The 23,680-nt window shown below is 33.9% G+C and overlaps 3 protein-coding genes across 3 annotated transcripts; all 3 read right to left on the reverse strand.

Annotated features, from left to right (window-relative positions):
- Positions 1-12,679: 12,679 nt before the first annotated feature.
- LOC122302197 (zinc finger A20 and AN1 domain-containing stress-associated protein 5-like) lies at positions 12,680-13,237 on the reverse strand. The gene has a single exon (XM_043113335.1). The coding sequence runs from the start codon at positions 13,235-13,237 to the stop codon at positions 12,680-12,682; it is 558 nt and encodes a 185-aa protein (XP_042969269.1).
- A 1,326-nt stretch (positions 13,238-14,563) lies between these two features.
- LOC122302198 (putative zinc finger A20 and AN1 domain-containing stress-associated protein 8) lies at positions 14,564-15,118 on the reverse strand. The gene has a single exon (XM_043113336.1). The coding sequence runs from the start codon at positions 15,116-15,118 to the stop codon at positions 14,564-14,566; it is 555 nt and encodes a 184-aa protein (XP_042969270.1).
- A 5,925-nt stretch (positions 15,119-21,043) lies between these two features.
- LOC122302608 (ubiquitin-40S ribosomal protein S27a) lies at positions 21,044-21,739 on the reverse strand. The gene has a single exon (XM_043113942.1). The coding sequence runs from the start codon at positions 21,684-21,686 to the stop codon at positions 21,216-21,218; it is 471 nt and encodes a 156-aa protein (XP_042969876.1). The 5' UTR covers positions 21,687-21,739; the 3' UTR covers positions 21,044-21,215.
- Between the last annotated feature and the right edge of the window lie 1,941 nt (positions 21,740-23,680).

Consider the following 23,680-nt stretch of genomic DNA (forward strand, 5'->3'; position numbering starts at 1 on the left):
TTTCTTAGGACTGGCTGGTTACTATAGGAGATTTGTGGAAGGATTCTCCCGTTTGTCTGGACCACTCACCGCCCTGACTAAGAAAAATGTGAAATTTACTTGGAATGATAAGTGCGAAACAAGTTTTCTTGAGTTGAAGAAAAGACTTACCACCGCACCGGTACTTACACTGCCGGAACTTCTTAAATCTTTTGTAGTATATAGCGATGCATCTAAGGTAGGACTCGGATGTGTGCTAATGCAAGAAGGGAAAGTGGTTGCTTATGCTTCACGACAACTGAAGAATCACGAACAGAATTATCCTACTCATGATTTGGAATTAGCTGCAGTAGTTTTTGCTCTTAAGATTTGGAGACATTATTTGTATGGCGAGAAGTGTGAAGTCTTCACAGATCACAAAAGCCTAAAGTACCTGTTTGAGCAGGAGAATCTTAATATGAGACAAAGAAGATGGCTGGAATTAATCAGCGACTATCAGTGCGACATCAAGTATCATCCTGGAAAGGCCAACGTGGTAGTTGATGCTTTAAGCCGCAAGAGCAGACAAGAAGCTTCATCAGTTCCTTCATCAGAAGTAAATTCCCTCTTATGTAGTATGAGAAAACTGTTGATTAGAAACCGTAGTCAGGAAACCATGTTGACTACAATCCAAGAATTCATTCCATTGGACTGGGAAGAACTGAAAGACCGTCAAAAGAAGGACAGTAAACTTGCGGAAGTTGTAAAAAGGATCGAAAAGTCAAAAGGACCAGTGGACTTTAGCCTCAGAGAGGATGGGACTCTGTATTACAAGGACAGAAGAGTCATTCCAGCAGATGAAGAGTTAAAGGAAAAAGTACTAAAGGAAGCTCATAACACACCTTACACTGCTCATCCTGGTAGTACAAAAATGTATCAGGATTTGAAACAGTCTTTTTGGTGGGAAGGAATGAAGAAGGACGTAGCAGAATTTGTGAACAAATGTTCTGTCTGTAGATTAGTAAAAGCAGAGCACCAAAAGCCAGCCGGTAAATTGCAGTCATTGCCAATCCCAGAATGGAAATGGGAGGATATTTCCATGGATTTTATAGTAGGCTTTCCAAGGACCTCAGCCGGAAATAATACTATCTGGGTAATAGTTGATCGTCTGACAAAAAGTGCTCACTTCATACCCATTAAGAATACAGATTCTCTAGAAAAATTGACGAGAATTTATATAGCAGAGATTGTCAGATTGCATGGAGTGCCTAAGACAATCGTATCAGATAGAGACCCTCGTTTTACGTCACGCTTCTGGAAAAGTTTACAAGAATCGATGGGCTCTAGTCTGAGGTTTAGTAGTGCATACCACCCACAAATAGATGGACAGACAGAAAGGACGATTCAAACTTTGGAAGATATGCTAAGAGCCTATGTTTTGGATTACGAAGGGAATTGGGAGAAACAATTACCTTTGATAGAATTTGCTTATAACAATAGTTTCCAGGCCACTATTCAAATGGCACCATATGAAGCCTTGTATGGTAGAAAGTGTAGATCACCTCTGTATTGGGATGAAGTAGGGGAAAGCAAAGTAGTTGGACCAGAAGTCTTACAAGAGATTAAGGACCAAGTACACTTGATTAAAGAAAGGATGAAAACAGCACAGAGTCGACAGAAGAGCTACGCTGATAATCGAAGGAGGAGCATAGATTTTAAAGTTGGAGATTGGGTCTATGTGAAGGTATCTCCTATGAGAGGAGTAAGTCGTTTCGGAGTGAAAAACAAGTTAAGTCCGAGATATGTGGGACCCTATGAGATAGTGGAGAAAGTGGGAGTAGTTGCATATCGTTTGGAATTGCCAACTGAGTTCCATGGAATTCATAATGTTTTCCACGTGTCTTCTTTGAAAAAGAGTTTTGGGAATCAGACACCAATGATAGTGGATCCCGATAGCATACCTTTACAATCCAACTTGACCTATGAAGAGAAGCCAATGCAAATTCTTGACTGGAAAGATAAAGAGTTGCGGAACCGTAAGATCCCATTGGTCAAAGTACTTTGGCAAAATCATAATATTCAAGAGGCGACTTGGGAGAAAGAAGTTGATATGCGAGCCAAGTACCCCCAGTTGTTTGACATCTAAATTCAGTCTTGCAGAATTGTTTTGGGCTTTTGCTTAATTGATACTTTGTAGTTCACTTGTACGGGACTGACAATATCAGACGTTGTACTTCGTTATTTGAATATCAATAAAGTATATGTGTTTCCTTAAATTTTGAATTATTATTTCTTACTTACTTCGATTTCGAGGACGAAATCTTTTTTTTTTAGGAGGGGAGATTGTAACAGCCCGCTAGAAATTCAATTGTAAAATTTCTATTAACTTTAGGAATCTCGTGAAAAACCCATAAGTTTTCACGAATCCATTAATCGTATAGGTTTTTGTCTAACTACATAGTTAGTGTTATTATTTACTATGGTATCAGAAGTGTATTTTTGATTATTGGAGATAGTTAGAAGTGTCAAAATGTATTATGATTTGTGCCATTAGACTCGGAGGGTTATTTAAAATCTTATGGCGCAATAACTTTTTTTTCACATTTTCGGACAAAACGTCTGTTCAAAACTGTAGATATTATTGGATAAAAAGAAATATCTTGAGGTAATTTTCGTGAATATTATTGGGTAAAAATATTTTGAGTTGATTTTTATAGATATTATTAGATAAAAATATCTTAAGTTGATTTTTATAGATATTATTAGATAAAAATATCTTAAGTTGATTTTTGTAGATATTATTGGATAGAATATTATGAGATAATCTTTTATAGATATTTTGGGTAGGAGAAAACCACACTCAACTCTCAACTCCAGCCTTATCACCTCCCTTATCTCGTCCATAAATGTGTCTAGCCAGCACCCATGAACTTATCTTCAATTACTCCTTCTAATAAAAGATTATCAAACACTCTCTCTCGGACAGATTTTAGGAGATCTTTTGCACGCCCATTTCGAAGCTGTTGTAAGTGTTTTATCATAAAGTCTCCTTCATATAAGTTGTTACTTTTTGAGTCTAGTTTACATGGATATCTTATTTGCCCCATTTGAAGATCATTTGGTCAGTCAAATATTGTGTAAACTATAGAAAGGTCATTCTGGGAGATAAACTGGAGAATATGTTATAGTTTGGAGTTTTTGACCAAGCTAATGGATAGATATTGATCCGAAATTTTTATGGAGTATTGTTAACATGTATATGTGACTATTGGTTGAGGATTTTTGCATGATTAAAGGTTTTGATGAAAGATGTTCTTAGATTTAGAAACTTAGAAACTGGAAGAGGAAAAACAGTTTCTGTTTTGAGAAAGTTTAACTCTTTGGTGGTCTAAACCTATTCTAATGACTTTGATAATTTTATTGGAGGATCCTAAACATCTTATATACATGTTATATTATTATTTTGAAGATATTTGATGTTAGTTTCAAAGATATGAAATTTTATGCAAATAGATATTCAGATAAGCCAAAGTGTGGATATTCTTGGCTAAATTTATGTTTTGGTTAATTTCTAACCATGTGATCTTGAATTAGAAGCTTGTATATGTTTTAGGACATCTTTTTAAACCATGTAATGGTTTGGTTTGAAGATCATATATTTATAAGTCATAGATCAAGAGATTTATCAAAACTAGTTGAGGAAAAAGCTCCTGTTTTTGGACTAAGTGTAAAACCAAAAACTCCAAATGTTATTTTGTGATTTTGGTGACTTTAGTTTGATGATTTAAAGCATGGTTGATGTTAGGATGATATTATGAATATGTTAGAAGTAAGATTTGATTTTTGAAATTCTTGGAGATGTTTTGATTTAAGGTCAAAACTTGTGATTCAAATGCTTGGATCTTTTTACAAAAAAGTTTGGTGTTGATTATTAGATTTTTCTAAATGGATGTTTTAAGTATGGTTTTGAACTTAGGATTGGAAGATGTTTGTTGCAAAATTTTGGTTTAAGCATGAGTTTTGAAGTTGGAAGGAATTGCAACAAAAATAAAGGGAAATGGCCTATGGATGTTTCGACCATAGTGTGTTCTTCATGGTTGTGTTTTGTTTTAAATTTTTATGAGTTGATATTTAAGTTTAGGACAAAATTTACATGAGGAATGTAAATTTTGGAAACTTTTGAAGTTAGTATGCAAAATCCTTAAGTTATGGGTAAAACGGTCAATTTCCCACATGTAGAGAGTAAAATGAAAATTTTACTCTTTAAGTTAATATTTTCCATATTTCAAATTATTAGTGATTTAGTTCTAATTTTTAGAATCACTAATTACAGTTCCTCGTGATCGCACTTGAAGTTTTATAAGAAACGCGGAGATCGAGGTAAGTTAGCTTTTAACTTACTAGCAGTCTACTGTGTATGTGTGCTAAGTAAAAGAATTACAGTGTATGTATGTATGTTATCATATATGTCATACCATGCCAAGTTATCATGTAATTGTCTATTATACAGAATTTATTCTGTCATCAATTTTTATCTGTTACACAATATATTCTGTCATGTATTACTATACATTACAAATATGTCATGTTAAATATGTTGTCTGTTATATGTTATGCCATGTTACGAAATGTTACTATCTCAAGTTGGTTATGTATTTAACTACAATTGTGATGCGTAAAATACATGGGGCCACAACAACTGTGGAGTATGTATTTTTCATGTTAAGTCAAGTTTATGTAGAATACATGGGGCCACAACAACTGTGGAGTATGTATTTACACATAGAATACATGGGGCCACAACAACTGTGGAGTATGTATTTTTAATGTTAAGTCAAGTTTGTGTAGAATACATGGGGCCACAACAACTGTGGAGTATGTATTTACACGTAGAATACATGGGGCCACAACAACTGTGGAGTATGTATTTTTCATGTTAAGTCAAGTTTATGTAGAATACATGGGGCCACAACAACTGTGGAGTATGTATTTACACATAGAATACATGGGGCCACAACAACTGTGGAGTATGTATTTTTAATGTTAAGTCAAGTTTGTGTAGAATACATGGGGCCACAACAACTGTGGAGTATGTATTTACACGTAGAATACATGGGGCCACAACAACTGTGGAGTATGTATTTTTCATGTTAAATTCAAGTTTCAGAGCAAGTTCATGCTAAGTCAAGTTTCAGATCAAGTTCATGTCAAGTCAAGTTCAGTTCATGATTCAATTTAAGCTATGTCAATTATGATATGTTGTACGCTAAGTTATGCTTTAATTACTTATGAATTTGATTATGCATTTATGCTTTTACTGTCATACATACATCATTAGTCTGTATGGAAGTTTTTTGTTAACTTGCTGAGATTTGTAATCAAATATCACTGTGTTAGTCCCAACTACCATTCCCCCGAATGGTAGATCTTGTTACAGGACCTGAAGGAGGATCAGGAGCTGACCAACTAGACATAGTCGACTGAACGACGGTGCGTCGTTAATGTTAATATAGTAGTTAAATTACTACTTGTACGATGGAGTTGCATCTCCAGTACTTTTGGATCATAACTATTTTGGAATAGTGCTGTGATCTTAGTTATTCAATGGATCTTTATGTATGAAGTATGTTTTAAGTATTGGGATATTTTCAGTTTGGTGCATAGTATTGCTAAAAAAAAAATTATCCGCTGCGAATATTGCATAATGTTAGATGCATGTTAGGATTATTGCATCTTATATGTCATGAACGGGGGCAGGTAACCTTGTGTTACATGTCTCGACGCTTCAAATGTCTGTCCGATCCCAAACGGAATTTGGGGGCGTCACACATAAGCACACACTAAACATAATATCTGGTCTACTGGCTGTTAAATATAATAAGCTACCAATCATACCTCGATATATCTTCGAGTCAACTGGCTTACCGGATTCATCTTTATCAAGTTTAGTTGATGGGCTCATTGGTGTTCCAATTTCCTTAGTATTTTCCATCCCAAACTTCTTCAGTAATTCCTTAATATATTTTGATTGATTGATGAATGTCCCACTTTTTGCTTACTTAATTTGCAATCCGAGAAAGAATGTAAGTTCTCCCATCATGCTCATCTCAAATTCTTCCTGCATAGTCTTATCAAAAACTTGACACATATTTTCATTAGTAGCACCGAATATTATATCATCAACATAAATCTGAATCAAAAGAATATCTTCATTTTCATATTTAATGAAAAGAGTTGTGTCGATTTTTACTCTTGAAAAACCTTTTTCAATCAAGAAACCACTAAGTTTTTCGTACAAAGCTCTAGGAGCTTGTTTAAGTCCATATAGTACTTTTGTGAGTTTGAAAACATGATTTGGGGAAATATGATTTTCAAAACCTGGAGGTTGCTCAACATATACCTCTTCATTTATAAAACCATTTAAAAAAGCACTTTTAACATCCATTTGAAAAAGTTTGAAATCTTTATAACAAGCATATGCAAGTAGCATTCGAATAGCTTCTAATCTTGCGACTGGTGCATATGTCTCATCATAATCGATTCCTTCTTCTTGATTAAAACCTTGGGCTACAAGTCGAGCCTTATTCTAGTTATGACTCCAGACTCATCTTTCTTATTTCTAAAAACCCATTTTGTTCCAATAATAGTATGATTTTTGGGTCTAGGAACAAGTGTCCAAACATCATTTCTTTCAAATTGATTCAACTCTTCTTGCATAGCTAAAATCCAAGATTCATCAAAAAGTGCGTCATCAATATTTTTGGGTTCAATTTGAGATAGAAAAGCAGTATGATTGCAAATATTTCTAAGAGATGATCGAGTACTTACACCTTGTAAAGATTCTCCCAAAATTTGTTCCACTGGATGATCTTTCACAAATTTCCACTGTTTGGTTGCATCTTGTATTAAATTTTGATGATCTTTCCTGATGGCTCCATGTTGAACTTCCTCTATTGTTTTCTCTTTGTTGAGATTGAGACTTTCCGTATTATTTATACCTTCTGTTTCTTCATCAATAGATTTCTTGGAGAGTGGAGAATTAGATTCATTAAATACTACATGCACTTGTACAGTCAAAGTCTTTTTATTGAATACTCTATAAGCTTTACTATTAGTAGAATACCCGAAAAAGATACATTCATCAGATTTTGCATCAAACTTGCCTAAATTATCCCTGTCATTCAAAATAAAACATTTGCATCCAAATACATGAAAGTAACCAATGTTGGACTTTTTCTCATTCCAAAGCTCATAGAGAGTTTTATCTAACTTAGACCTTAGCATAACTCTATTTATAACATAACATGCAGTACTTACCGCTTCGGCCCAAAAATAACTAAGCAAGTTGTTCTCATTGAGCATTGTTCTTGCCATCTCTTGAAGAGATCTATTTTTCCTCTCTACCACCCCATTTTGTTGAGGAGTTCGAGGAGCAGAAAAATTATGCACAAAACCATTTTCATCACAAAAAGTTTCAATATTTTTATTAACAAACTTTTTTCCCCTATCACTTCGGATACTTGAAATAGTATAGTCCTTTTCATTTTGAATTCTCTTGCATAACTTGGTAAAGGCATTATGTGCCTCATTTTTATGAGCAAGAAAGATGACCCAAGTATATCTAGAGAAATCATCAACAATAACAAATGCATAATATTTTCCTCCTAGACTTACAACTCTATTTGGTCCAAAAAGATCCATGTGTATCAGTTGCAATGGTCTAGTAGTGAAAATATGTTTCTTAGTTTTAAAAGAAGTTTTTGTTTGTTTACCAAATTGACATGCATCACAAATTTTGTCTTTAAGAAAATATGTTTTTGGTAAACCTCTCACAAGATCATTTTTTGAAAGTTTGGAAATAAGTTCCATGTTGGCATGACCTAATCTTCTATGCCATAACCAACTAGTTTCATTTTGAGCTGAAAAGCAAATAGCATCTTGTGAGGTAATTTCTTCAAAATCAATTGTATAAACATTATTGTTTCTAAAAGCAATAAAACAAATATTACAATCATGATCATTCAAAATAATGCACTTATCCATTTTGAAAGTAACTATAAATCCTTTATCACATAATTGACTTATGCTTAAAAGATTATGTTTTAGACCTTCAACAAGTAGAACATCTTCAATTATAAGAGAAGATTCATTACCAATTTTACCTATTCCCACGATCTTCCCTTTCGAATTGTCTCCAAATGTCACGTGTCCTTCTTCTTTAAATCTAAGATCAAAGAACTTAGTCTTGTCTCCCGTCATGTGTCTTGAACATCCACTATCTAAAAACCATTTGTTTTTACTTGTGGAAGACTTCATGCATACCTCAATGTCATCTTTAGCCATAAGACAAAGATTTGGTGATTCTCCATTGCTTGCTTCACTATCTGAACTACTTGAATCATCATCCCATGTAGCTTTCATTGCTTTCTTGCCCTTGTTTCGATCTTTCTTTAGCAGAGGACAATCTGGTTTGATATGACCAGGTTTATTGCATTTATAACAAATTAAAGTGTCATTTTTACCTGAATCTTTCTTGGAAAAATTTTTGAAAGATTTCTTTGGAGGAATTCTATTTTTCTTCAAGAACTTCTGAATTCTTCTTGTTATCATCGCAACTTCTTCATCTTTATTTTTATTTTCCTCATCTTCATCACTTTCACTTTCATGAGGAACAGCTTTAAGTGCTAAGCTCTTCTTTGGCTTTCCTTCTTCTTCTCCTCTTTTCAATGTGTACTCATGGGTGATAAGTGACCCGATGAGTTCATTGACTTCGAGCTTCTTGAGGTATCTAGCTTCAAGAATCGCTGTCACTTTTGATTCCTAGCTTTTTGGTAGAGAGTTGAGAATTTTTCTTACTATCTCCATCTTGAAATAAACTTTGCCAAGAGCTGTCAAGCTGTTTATGATGTTAGTAAAACGAGTGTGCATACTAGAAATAGATTCATCATCATTCATCTTAAACATTTCATATTCATGAGTAAGAATATAAATTTTTGATTCCTTGACTTGCGAAGTTCTTTCATAAGTAACTTCCAAATTATCCCAAATTTCTTTTACCGTAGCGCAATTCATTATTCTATTAAATTCATTTCCATTAAGAGCATTATATAATAAATTCATAGCAGTTAAATTTAAAGTATAAAGTCTATCGTCTTCACGATCAAACTCTTCTTCTTCCTTTTTGACCTTTACTCCATCAACCACTTTTGTTGGAATATAAGGTCCATTTACAATACATTTCCAGATTTCTCGACCTTGAGTCTGAAGGAATATTCTCATTCTAACTTTCCAGAATGAGTAATTATCTCCACAAAAGAGTGGAGGCCGGCTGCTAGATTGACCTTCACCAAACGAAGGTGAAATGTTAGCCATAAGATCTTAACTCAAAAGATAGTTAGCCTTATAATAGAGCTCTTAGCTCTGATACCAATTATTGCCTAGATGACTAACACAAGGGGGGGTGAATTGAGTTGTATTAAAAAAATAACAATTATAAATCAAATATATAATATAAAATATAAACAAAATATGAAATAACAATAAATATAAAGAGTAAGGGTAAGAGAGAAGCAAACTCAGTATGTTAACGAGGTTCGGCTTCACTGCCTACGTCCTCGCCTCAAGCTACCCCTTGAGAATTCCCAAATTCACTATTCAATCTCCTTCAGGTGGAGATAGAAACCTATTACATCTTTGAACAACACTGCTACAAAGGATCCGTGTAGAACACCCTCTACACTTGCAATCACCTTACACGTGGTGATTCAACTATTCCCCGTGTAGAATACTTTCTACACACACAAGGGTTATACACACCCTTTTTCTGATACAAGAGCTGATAGTGGGTAGGTTATCAGAAAACACTCCTCAATGAGTAAAATAAGAACAATACAACGCAAACTATATCTCTCAAAATGAACAAGGATTAAGGCTCAATGCTTAGAGAAGAGAGAATGAAAGTTTTGAATGAATGTTGTATGCTCTTGGTGTTGTGAATGTGAAGCTCTCAAATGATCTATTTATAGGCATATGAGATTTCATATTCAAATTTAAAAAGATTCACATGTCAAAGACAACATCATTCACTTTTTCAAAAAATTCAAATAAAAGGTTCTTCTTTTTCAATTGTCAAAGATAACATCATTCATTTTTTAAAAAAATCAAATCTAATCTTTTACTTTTGGCATATGACAAAATGAGCACACTTTCCTTTTCAAAAAATTCAAACCTAATCTTTTACTTTTTGCATATGACAAAATGAACACACTTTACTTTTCAAAATTTTCAAACAAAATCATCTACCTTTTGTATAAGTCCAAAAAAGTATCAATCACTTTTGAAAATATTCAAATAAAACATGCACATGTGAAAGATGACAATCAATCATCTTTAATATTTTCAAAGTTCAACCCTTTAATCAAGGCATGCACATGTAAAAGATGACAATCAATCATCTTTCAAAATTTTCAAATTTAATTTTCAAAAATATTCATGCACATATGAAAAATGTATTTTAATACTTTATGATAAAATATTAATTTTGAGCATTAATCCTAATTTTGAATTTTGAAGAGATTTACAACATTACTCTATAATTTTAATGTGAACTTGTTCCCTTCTTGCTCATGCTTGTTTCCTTGATGTGCTTGACTCCATTGTGTAGACAACTTGAGCTTGAGACTTTTTTATTCTTTGAATTCATTTGTTATCATCAAAATCCATGTATAAATATATAATTACACAAAACTTGAAATCTTGGTTTCAACATAGCTGAATAAATTTTTATACGCATAAGATTTTTTTGTCAAGAATATTTATGGTTGTCTCTTAGCTTTCAATACTTTTTTGCAAATTTTCCCTTTTCTCTCTACAGTCATTCGATAATTGTTTGCTTTGTCTCTTAGCTTTTACCCTTTTCCAAAGGATAAGGATTGAGTGTTGAGTCTTCACCTCACTTTCCAATGCCATGCTTGCAGCACTATGCTATGACGGTACTGCAGTTACTTCCAAATTGGCCTTTCAAACATATCTTCACATATTTTATTTAGTAATTTATTTTCCATATTTCTTTGACTATGGGTGGTTGGGCTTGGTTCAGGCTACTCGATTTGACATGATGAAGAAGAATGTCTAATTAGCATTCTATACATCTTACAATTCAACTACTTCTGCCAGTTTCAAAGGAATTTGGGAGCATTTGACTTTCCCGTAGTACTCAAGTGGCCTCAAGATATTAAACTTTGAAATCAAAACTGATATAGTAACATCATTTATGCGGTGTTGAACAATTCTATTACATTCCAAACATCAAATAGAAATTTGGCTCAAGAGTATCTTTGGCTCTTTGTTTACCCTTTTCCCTCTCTCCAATGAGTTGCTTTCTCTTGTATGCACCCTCACCCACTGTACTTGGATTGGATTACACCTCTTCTTAAAAAGAGCAAACTATTTATATAGAAATTATATTACTACATCATTAAATCAATATTTCGATAATACTACTGAACTGATTTCTGTGTGGGGCAAATTTTTTGGATGTGCCACATTTTTCCCTTTTGGCTGAATATATTCCTTTTGACTTCTGGGTGTTTTTTTATGCATGATAATTTAGAGTTGTATGTTCGTGGTGTCAACATGCATTGAATATACTAAACCTTCTTTTAAATCTCATCAATAAGAAAGTTTGTTTTTACTATCCTAGCATGCTTTTGGTGAATTTTTTTAGTACAACTAGGTTTGAAAGAACTGGTTTATAATTGAAAACTAATGATATAATATATAGGATCATGTTATAGCTTCTATTAATACTCTTCTTTTATAATATATCACAACGTATAATTATTTTTAAATTATATAAACATTATATTGTTATTTAATTAACTAAAAACATTATGTCCTTATTAATAAAAAATTAGTTATTAACAAAAAAATTATAAACTAAGCAAATGTGCATTGCACGTTGCTTTCATCTAGTAAAATAAAAAGACACAAAAAAATAGAAAAAGGTAAATAAAAACACTACAACTAAAAATTAAAAAAATAAAACAATAAAGTCCAACAATGAAATAAATTAAAATAGAAGGTAATTTAAATACTAAATAATAATTAATATCAAGAAATCACATTGAATCAACTAGGCAAATGTGTTTTATACGTTACTTTGACCTAGTATGTATGTGTGTATATTATATATATATATAAAAGTCAATCCAACGTAACAAATCAAACCCCACTGCATATTTTTATCGCATCTCAAGTTTTTACAGAAAATTAGAAATTGTGATACCAGCCAATTCCGATCATCACGTGATTATATTGTACCTAAATTTGTATTATTATATTCTAGATAATTAACCTGTTTTCACAGATACTGATTAATTAGACAAATAACACTTAAAGGCGAAGAACAATACCCTCCAATATTTATTTTCATTCTGTTTTTGTCAATAATTTCAATGCTCACTTAATCAAGAATAATAATATTGTGAAGGAGAAATGATAGTTGTAGTCATGAATGTACAAGTATCGTGCAATCACTTTAAAAAAAATAAATAGATATGAGACTCGTATGAAAAAAATAATATTTTTAATAATAAATTCTATTCTTTTTCAAAATAACTATTCGATACTTGTGTATTTTATGACTGTAACTAACATTACATATACGTATTGAAGTCCCAACTAACACCTAAATCAATCAGGACTTGCTCGCCTTCCAGCTCTAAACCCTCCCATGCAACTTGTCGGCCTTGCAAATCGGATTTTGCTGGGCCAAAACTTCCCTTCCAATAGCCTTGAAATCCACGGTGCATGCATGCTCTTCTGGGTATCTATGCATTCCACAAAACACGCTCCCACACCGGCAATCGAACCCTGTCAACCCCACTTTCTTGTTGCAGCTCTTGCACCTCTTCTTCCTCAAGCCCCCAGAACCCTTAACAATGGTGGCTATATCCGAAGTCATGGATGTTTGAGCATCTGATTTTGCAGGATTCCCCAAGCCTAGTGCTTCGATCACTGTCTCTGCAAGTGCTTCTTTGAGAAGGTCGGCGTTGTAGCAATTTGAGCACGGGTTGCTTCTGTCTTCCATTCCAAGCGGCCGGAAACAGCAACCATTCGTAGCAAGCTGCAGGCGATCCATGTTCTTAGCAAGTAGTACTTCTGGTGCTTCCTGGGAAAGTTCTTGTGCTTGAAAATCTTTGTAGCACTTGGAGCATAGGTTTTGTTTATCCTTGGATCCATAAAAGCCACAACCATTAGCGCAGAGAGGCGAATCCATGTTCTTGATTAAGATCTTCCTGCAAATCAATCCTTCGAGTTAATCTTCTTCTTCTTCTTCCTCTTCCTGATCTTACTCTTTTTAATTCTTGCTCAAGTACTTTTGGAGACTATAATTGAATGGTAATCAAAGCTGCTAATATATGGCAAATATATATAGGCGTGGACTGGCTGATATATGCATGGAGTTGGACTCTGGGAAACCGAATCCGATTTGGTCTTAGACACTTGGACCCGCCGACTATTTATTTAGACACAACACACCCAGACGGAAACCTTTCTTTTTGTTTTAATTTTGGGTGTCGGGAACGGTTGAAATTGTTGATGGATTAAAAACGAAACATGTTAAACTTCGAGTATAATCGGGAAAGCGAGCGATTCTCATTGGAGAAACATTACTCCACAGTGACCGAATAGTGATAGAATACTTTTTTAGAACTACTGCATTCACAAATATATTATACAAAATAAATTATAAATTAATGTAATTTTATGAAATTTATTAAATCTATTTTATAATTAAAATAATTATAATCTGACGTATCGCATCAAATAATATCAGTTTGTGGATTTAATTTTATATAATTTATTTGTGACTAAAGTATTTTCTTATTTTTTAACTCTTATTTGAGTACAAAACTATTTATAAATATCAATTGTTATTCAAATAAAAGTTAAAAATAAATAAAATTAAAATTAAAATTAAAAATTTGATTCGGTCACAATTTAGTCACTTTTACTAGTTCATGAAGGATCATTTTCCTCTAGGGAATTAATATATGTTGGCTATCGTAATTATTATACCAAGTTATATCACTAAGGTATTATAAAAAATTATTATTTATAATGATATATATGACTTAATAAGATAATATAAGTTTATAAAACCAGTGCATATTTCAATATCTTTATCTTCATAATTTGCTATTTTGCTACAGTAATTCCACTACATTTAGTTCGCGCTGGTCATCCATGTAAACTTTTTTTTGTTCATTTATTTTCTAATAATATTTTAATTTTATGATATTTTTATTTGATTAATTTTCTCGTATTTTTTAAAATTTCATAAAATATCTTTAACTCAAATAATTTAACTATTATTCACAAACTATTTCATTACTATTAATAAATTTTTCATCCTATCACGTTTCATCCGAATAACCAAACGAAACTTTAATATTGGAAAGATACTGATAAAGAAAATAAAAAGGAAAGAATAGTTGTAGAGACGGCAAACAGTAAGAAGTCTAATTCAAATACATATACTGCATATTGAAGTCCCAACCAACACCTATATTATAAATCAGGACTTGCTCGCCTTCTAGCTCTAAACCCTCCCATGCAACTTGTCGGCCTTGCAAATCGGATTTTGCTGGGCCAAAACTTCCCTTCCAATAGCCTTAAAATCCACGGTGCATGCATGCTCTTCTGGGTATCTATGCATTCCACAAAACACGTTCCCACACCGGCAATCGAACCCTGTCAACCCCACTTTCTTGTTGCAGCTCTTGCACCTCTTCTTCCTCACGCCCCAAGAATCCTTAACAATGGCGGTTATATCCGAAGCCAAGGCTGTTTGAGCATCTGATTTTGCAGGATTCCCCAAGCCTGGTGCTTCGATCACTGTCTCTGCAAGCGCTTCTTTGAGAAGGTCGACGTTGTAGCAATTTGAGCACGGGTTGCTTCTGTCTTCCATTCCAAGCGGGAAACAGCAACCATTCACAGCAAGCTGCAGGCGATCCATGTTCTTTGCAAGTGGTACTTCTGGTGCTTCCTGGGAAAGTTCTTGTGCTTGAAAATCTTTGTAGCACTTGGAGCACAGGTTTTGTTTATCCTTGAATCCATAAAAGCCACAACCATTAGCGCAAAGAGGCGAATCCATGTTCTTGACTAAGATCTTCCTGCAAATTAATCCTTCGAGTTAATCTTCTTCTTCTTCTTCTTCTCTTCCTTATCTTACTTTTTTTGATTCTTGCTCAAGTACTTTCGGAGACTATAATTGAATGGTAATCAAAGTTGCTAATATATGGCAAATATATATAGGCGTGGACTGGCTGATATATGCATGGAGTTGGACTCTGGGAAAACGAATCCGATTTGGTCTTGGACACTTGGACCCGCCGACTATTTATTTAGACCGAACGCACCCAGACGGCCTGAAACCTTTTTAGTCACGTTTGTCAGTCAAAGTATCATTTTCTATTGGAAATATATATTGGATATCATAATTATTATATCGAGTTATATCATTAAGAAATTATAAATAAATGTCATTCATCTTGATACAATTACAATGTATTCTCATTTCAAGAACATGAAGTAATTTCTCGATCGTAAAGAAGTACAGAATAGGGGTGGGCAGCGGGGGCCCGCCTCCCGCTACCCCGCCCCCGTCCGCCCCGCCTCCGCATGGGCGGACGGGGTACCCCGCACCACACATGCCGGGGCGGGAGACCCCGCCCCGCATGAAAAACACTAAGCGGGGGCGGGGGGCGGGCAGGGCTCAACCCCGCCCCACTTTTCCCCCGCCCCGCATTTTATATTTATATTTATAAATATATATATTTTATATTTATAAATATATATTTTTATTTTACAAATTGTATATATATAATATATTACAATTTATTAAACTTGTTCACAAGAATCTGTTAAGTCCCACATTGCTCAAGTAAGACTCTTGTATGGCCTTAGAGTTCTATATAAATGAGGCCTAGGGTGCCCATGGCATATGCAAGCTTGTGATGAACAAGTCTCATTCTCTTGTGATTCTTGTGAACAAGTTTAACAAATTTAAAAATTAATAACATAATTTTTATGTTATTAGTTTTTAAATTATTATTATATATATAAATTTTAATTTAAGATTTAATTATATAATAATTTGGGTCTAAAAATAATATTTTTAGACACAAAATTTTTTTTAAGCCCATTGAAATATAAGATTCTTGAAGTGGGCGGGAGGCGGGGCGGATGGGGTGTTTGCCCTGCCCCCCCGGCACCGGAGCGGGGGGCTCCGCCCTCGCCTCACGGGGGCGGGGTGCGGATGAAATATTCATCCCCCGCATCATGCGGGGGCGAGGTGCGGGGAAGGGGTGCACCAGCCCCGCATGATGCGGGTAGCACCCCTAGTACAGAATGTGTCATTACCCTTATTCTTGACTTAACTATAATAGTGCTTTAAAAAAAAAAAATGTAATAGTTGCTAGCTAGCCTATGTCTGTTTCTCCTATATTTTTTAAAATGAACTCAAAGAAATTCCCTATGGTTTGGTTTGATGACCCTCTCTTCTCGTCTTGTGTTTTTGGCAGTGGTGTTCTTGAAGTGCTCATTTATGACATGCTTAGTTATTAATAGCTGGAAATAAAGAAAAAAATCATAATTATTTACGCAGTTCAACATTGATGCATATGTTCACGTCGGGTCTTGCGTTTAAAATTCATTATACATGTGAGTGACAGTATTAGTAGTGAACTAGCTACTCTTTAGCTAAAATTTGATTTGATAATTCACTTTAACTATCCACTTTTCATAAACATTAAATAACAAAATCTTTAAATTCAATGAAACTTCAAGTCATCCTTCCACAAGTATTAAATAATATTCCTCGTTACTAGAATTTATACGTATTTCGTAATTTTCATCGAGTAGGTTCAACCTCAATAACCTTAACTTGGAATGGAAATAAGGAAAATGATATAGTTATAACCATCCTACTACTCATTTACTATTTTTTTGTATTTGATTTTTTTTAATTTTTTGTTTTACTTAATGATTAAGGAAGTGATTATTAATAAAATTTTATATTTTTTTAATTTTTTCTTAGTGATTAAGGATGTTAAAAAAATACTTAAAAGAAAATAATAAGAAAATAACAAATTTCAAATCCTTTATAAGTAGTAAATGGATAGTAATAGAATAGTAAGTCTATCACTACCTGGAGATAATTGATGTTCATTAATTGATCTCATTTGTAGATTCCATTAAAAAATCATTATTATTTAAATATTTGTGAAATAGGCATCTTGGTGAGTTATTAGTCCATTCTCATTAGAGATGCATGATAGGCAAGCTGAGAATATAGAAAATTCTCGTTTGGTTGTTGAATTTAACTTAATTCAGTCTAATTTTAAACTGAGTCTAATATTCAACCACTCAATTTTTAAATTACTAAACTCATCTCAACTCAAAACTTTCTTACACATGGGATCTACAACCTTTTTCAACTCAACACATCTTTATAAGTGGGGCCCATAACTTTTTTCAATTTTTCATAAATAGTATTAAACTCATCTTAACATTCAAATACATTTAAACTCATTTTAGATGAGTCGTACATAACTCACTCCAGTAATTCAACTTATTACTATTTATAAAAAATTTAACTCAACTCAGTTCAGTTTAACATTCAAACATAGCTTTAGCTTTTTTTTTAGTTATATACACAAGAGTTTTGCTACATACAAGCACAGTCGCGCACTAATCTATGTACTAATACTGATTTATTTATATTTAAAATTTAAATTAACATTATTTTCAATAAAATCTACTTTTTGACCAATCACATCATATTGGTATATAGATTAGTGCATAATTATGCTTGCAACTATATTTTTCCTATACACAAACACTTGCCGGTAACAATGACAGAGAAAACAAAGAGAATATTAGACCATTTGTGATTTCGTGTACAACTCACTCGATATTTCTCAAAAAAACAAAATGCAAAGCAGTACATTTAACCCATAAATCAGTACAATGGTAAAAGCAAAGCTTAGCATTCTTCTACCAATAGGAACCGACCAAATACAAAATAAAGTAGACTTTTATGTATGAGAATCCGTTAAATACAAAATATAATATATTTTCACCATATGTTTTGAACACAGAATAGAGTAATAAATGAAATGACCCAAACCATCGATGTTTGTACTCTATAGAGATGCTCATAACTTCTTCAATCCTTTTGGTAACTCCTATGGCTATGAAATGTTGGTTTCTTTCTTTGAGAGCTAAGAAATTGCATTGCAATCTGGAATATTTAAAATGAAATGAAAAATATATTATTTTCAACTATCAACTAGTCTTCATGTAACGCCTAGGCCCAATCTTAGCCAGGCCCATAGAAAAGCCCAATAGTAGAGAAAAATGACGTCGCTTCTAATAAGTAGGCTGGCTTTTTTCTCTCTTTTCTCCCACCAGGGACGGTTTCCCCTTTCCCATTTTTCTCCCCCGTCAAGTTTGTTATGAGGTGTGTTTTAGCCAAACTTCGGCTAGATTTTATCTATGAATGATTCACTATAGGTGCTTTGCATACAAATTCTCTATTCTCATTAAACTCTACAATCCCTCAACTTTCGAGGAGTAATCTCAAGTGTCTTTAATATTTGGGTCGGCCATTAAAAATTTTCATTTCAAACTTAAAATTATCATCTCATTATTATAATTTTATCAAATTTTTATATAAAATATAATAAATAATTTAACTTTTTTTTAAATTTTTCTAAATCTCAAAACAATAATAATATTATTTTATCTTAAAACTTAAAATTTTTATTTAAAAATTCTCAGTACCGAACTTAATTCTCTCATTCTCTTGAGCAATCCCTCCGAGCCTAAGAAGAAACAGCTTGTTGCCTCTTATTTATGTTTATGTATTGTACTCCAACTTTATGTCTAATCAAACCTTGTTGTTGTTGGACCCTCTCTTCATTTAAACCTGAGTTTTACTACGTATAAATAAAATCGCATACTAATCTGCGTATCAATACTGATTCTTTCATATTTAAAATTTAAATTAACATTGTTTTTAATAAAATTTACTTTTTAACTAATCACATTAAATTAATGTACATATTAATACGCAATTATACTTGCAACTAGATTTTTCCTTTTAACCCCCAACAGATTGTGCTAGGAAGCAGAAACCCTTTTAATTCTATTAACGGAATGAAATCGAATGTATTTTCATTTAAGATTTGTTAATTTCCATGCGTGCATTTGCAATAGAAAAAAGTTAGTTTGGCCACTCAGGTGTACAGTGCAGTTAGAAAAATTATTTTTTATTTTTATTTAATGATTAAAAAAGTAATTTTTAATGTATTGATGTATTTTTTTGTTTTTTAAAAATATTTAAATATATTAAAAAAATATGAAAATAAAAAAAGAGGAAAAAAAATAATAAAAAAAAAATTTGTCCTGAACAGCACGCTCAACGGTAACAGCATGGTAGCTTGGTCCTTCGCAATAATCTAATAGCAAAGCAATCTTAACAGAAAACGCAGAATAAAATCCATCCCTAGCAGAAAACAACAGTTAATCAAGTTCGAATCGAATGAATAACACATCTTCGCTTGAATTTTTTAATGGAATTAAAGGGGCCCGTAATTTGTTTGCCAAATTGGTCACCAATTCAATTTTTTTCCCAGAACTCAGATAAGTGTCATCCGGCATCACGTAAGAATGCATAAATGTAGTATAGCACGCATGCAAATACCAGAGCAGCTGCCTACAAGCCGCAGGTACATATCATTATCTGGTTTAGATGATTGCTGATATCATCATTGGGATACAACACCAGAAAATATGGCTGGATAGCAACTAAGAAATGGTAGCAGAAATCGATGCCAACAAATAAATAATCACCACCGAACAAAAATAAATTTCACTGCAGCATCTCTTGCCCGTATGGTCCAGTCATGACTACTTTTTTTTTATTATTATTTTTATTGGTACAGGATGTCCAGGAACTAGACAATGTGTTTCTAGTTCAAGTAATTCAAGGAGAATATCCGCCAGTCCGATGACCCTAGAGGTTGTTTGCATCGAAGGAAAATTTGAACCTTAGATGTGGGAAAGCATTCACCCAAGCCCAAAGCCTTTACTAATTGAGCAAACCCCCAAGGGTACTACTACTAATTTACTAAAAGCAGAAACAATCTGTAAGAACCATCTTAAAGCACGTCCTCACAACAAGGTGAATGAGGTATGTGTCAGAGCAACCCAGAAAACTCTAGTAAATCTTGATTCAAAATCTATACATCTCATGCCTGACTATTTAACGGCCAAAAAAAAAAAAAAACAGTTTCACAGACAACTCAACCGAGGGTTCAACACATTTTAAGACGCTCTTTAAGTATACAAACACTACAGCTAAATAAAGGTGCTCGCAAACAACTAAAGAAGGGTATTTCGAATCAGCCTTGTGACACTGAACCTTTACCTTCTTAATGTACACACATATTAACAGGCGAATACCTGCCAAGGAGGTCAAACTCAAATAGCTAATCCTTCCCAATAAGAGCAGGGTGAATAGGGAGGAGGGCAAAGTCACGAATTTATTACTTATCGACTGCATGCTTCACAGTTTCACTTCCCCCAAGAAAGTAGCTAATCTTGTCTATGTAGAGGAGTGATTAATGACAAACTAACGAAATCCCTGAAACTTGTTCTTAACTACCCCACAATAGCAAAGGGAGCCTGTAAAGTCCAGTATAGTGGGGCTATGTCTTTTGTTTTTCTCAATAAAATTTCAAATTACTTATAAAGAAAAGGAAACCATACTTATTGCTCAGTCCTACAAAAATATTCAATTCAGAGCATCCATATAATTCAATTTATTGCAAATTCGATGATCAAAACCCCCACAACAGATTATGCACGGAACAAATATCGCCCCCTGATCAAAACAGAAATTGCAATCGCCTCTGAAATTGCATAATTCAGCGAGTCTAAATTAATATTTATAATCTTCTAAATAAAAATCATATCTTACTAAATCCAATCAAGCATATTACTTGAACCTCAATTAAGTAAATGAAGTATTCAATTGCATCAAATCCAGATATCCATAAATTCAAAACATATATAAACTATCACATGCAGTAGTCTAGAAAACCAAAATTACCGGCTCAAAAAACGTCGAAACATAAACAAAGCGACCGGAAGGGTGGCCAATAAACTCGAAACTTAATTATTTCCTAATCACCACCAGCCTTCTGGTAAACATAGGTCAACCCACACTTGCCACAGTAGTGTCTATCAAAATGGTTAGCCATGAAGGTCCCCGCCCCACACTCCGCATTGGGGCATTCCTTTCTCAGCCTCTGGACCTTCCCAGAGTCATCCACCTTGTAGAACTGGAGCACAGCGAGCTTGACCTTCTTCTTCTTGTGCTTGATCTTCTTGGGCTTCGTGTAGGTCTTCTTCTTGCGCTTTTTGGCCCCTCCCCTTAGACGAAGTACGAGATGGAGAGTAGACTCCTTCTGGATGTTGTAGTCGGCTAAAGTTCGGCCATCCTCGAGCTGTTTCCCAGCGAAGATGAGGCGCTGTTGATCCGGCGGGATGCCCTCCTTATCTTGGATCTTGGCCTTGACATTGTCGATGGTATCCGAGGACTCGACCTCTAGGGTTATGGTCTTCCCCGTTAGGGTTTTCACGAAGATCTGCATGGTTGCGGTCTGGTGGTGATGTTTGAGAGAAAGGAGATGGGAAGTTTTATATGGGAGCTGGTGGATGTGAATTTAGGGTTTTCGTGCGTAGACGGGGTTTTGGATGGGCCTCCAGCTGCGGGACTTTGGAGAGTGTCATTTATTAAGGTCCATTTAAAAGCCATTTGGGTCTACCGACTCTATAATTCCGGCCCTGTATAAAGTATCATGACTCAAATAATTTGGAATTAAAAAATTGCAAATAAAATTTAGGATTGATTGTTTGGTTGGTTGAAATTAAAAGAAGAGTTTTTTTGGTTTTACATTTGAATTATTAGTTTTTTTCAAATTGCATATTTGGATAATTTCTACCTTAAATCACAAAGTTTTGAAAATTGTCATCCTCAAATATAAGTTGGTCATTACAAATGTGTTACTTTTTTCAATTTTAATGGACAGACGTAGACCAAATGTGTAATTTTTCAAGTTTCGAATCAAAATAACTTGAGTGGCTGCACAGATCGGGTCAGGTTGGCCCACCCTAAGTGACAGCCCAGGTCAGGTCGGCCCAAAATCATGTTTGCATGGATCGGGTTGCGGGCCAAGTTTTGATGGTATAGGAACACCTTGTCAATCTTTTATATTTTCTGATACAATTGAAAAAAAGTAGTGCCTGTAGTTTTTCCCAAAAAAATAGATCTATAACATGCATGGAGCCGAAGTTCATAATCATCTCTAATTTCATTAGCCCAGTTAAAAATTGAAATCTTTTCTTTCTTGAACTCAACAAATCCAAGTCCTTTGGAATTTCGAATGCTCTGTCCACACCTCAATTTATTTATTTTGATTGTTATGCTGTGCATTAATGAGGCTGTTCATTGGGATTGTACAGTAAAAGTTTCTTATCCTTCATTTCCGGTATCCCATATCAGTCAATTCCATGCTCATATACATGCAATGGAGGATATACCCAAAACTCAAGGTGTGGGTCTCGGAAATGATTTGGCCATTAACATAAATCCACACGAATGCAGGACGCTCCCCACATAATATAAAAGCCTCTTGTTGTAGTAAGCATGACTTCCCTAATCCAAAATTTGTCAGAAAGTCAGAATGAAAAAAGATCCACCTAATAACCACAATCCAAAAGGATTAATTATTATGTGTTATAAAATCATGAAAATAGAGAAAGAAATTCAAAGATAGAGAGAGAGCTCAGAGAGGTTAAGAGAGAATGAGAAGAGATTCTTTTATTAATCTGTTATCAAACTTATGAATTCATTAAAGGATTCAACGATATATATAGGAGTACAAAGGGGACTATGCTTTTGACGGTTAGTTCACTATGCTAGCACTATGCACTATGCATTTGACGACTAGTACTATGCATTTTGACGGCTAGCTAAATGTGGTCATACAATTCAAGATAGTTTATAACACTTCCCATTTGGATGACCATATTTAAAGAATATGCCTCGTTAAAACCTTGCCAAGGAAAAACCCTGTGAGAAAAAATCAATGGCGAAGGAAAAAGAGTACAGTATTCATGTGTATCGCCGAGTGCTTTAGGATTGCCTCATTAAAACCTTATAAAGGAAAACCCAGTGGGATAAAACCTTAGCGAAGGAAAAAGAGTACAATCAGCACAAGTCTTCAAGACATTACTTCCCCTGAAAAGTGTATGATAACAGGTCTTCAAATCTTCACATTCCAATGTTCCGCACAATTTTCTTAAATGTTGCAGTTGGTAATTCTTTTGTGAATAAATCTGCTAGGTTATCACTTGACTGTACCTTCTTGATATCAATTTCAACTTTCTTCTCATGAATTGCAATGATCTTCTTGTGTGTATCTGAAAGATAACTTGCATCTGTACATCCAACTAACTGTGGACTTGATTCATGTTGACAAAATAATCACAACTGGATCTTTCTACTCATCACTACTCTTCTGGAGTTGTACTCTTCTGGAGTTCTTGTAAATAACACAGTTAGTGGAGAATTCATTAACATTAA

This window comes from Carya illinoinensis, chromosome 3 (assembly GCF_018687715.1).
Source record: "Carya illinoinensis cultivar Pawnee chromosome 3, C.illinoinensisPawnee_v1, whole genome shotgun sequence".
In the NCBI taxonomy this organism is placed as follows: Eukaryota; Viridiplantae; Streptophyta; class Magnoliopsida; order Fagales; family Juglandaceae; genus Carya; species Carya illinoinensis.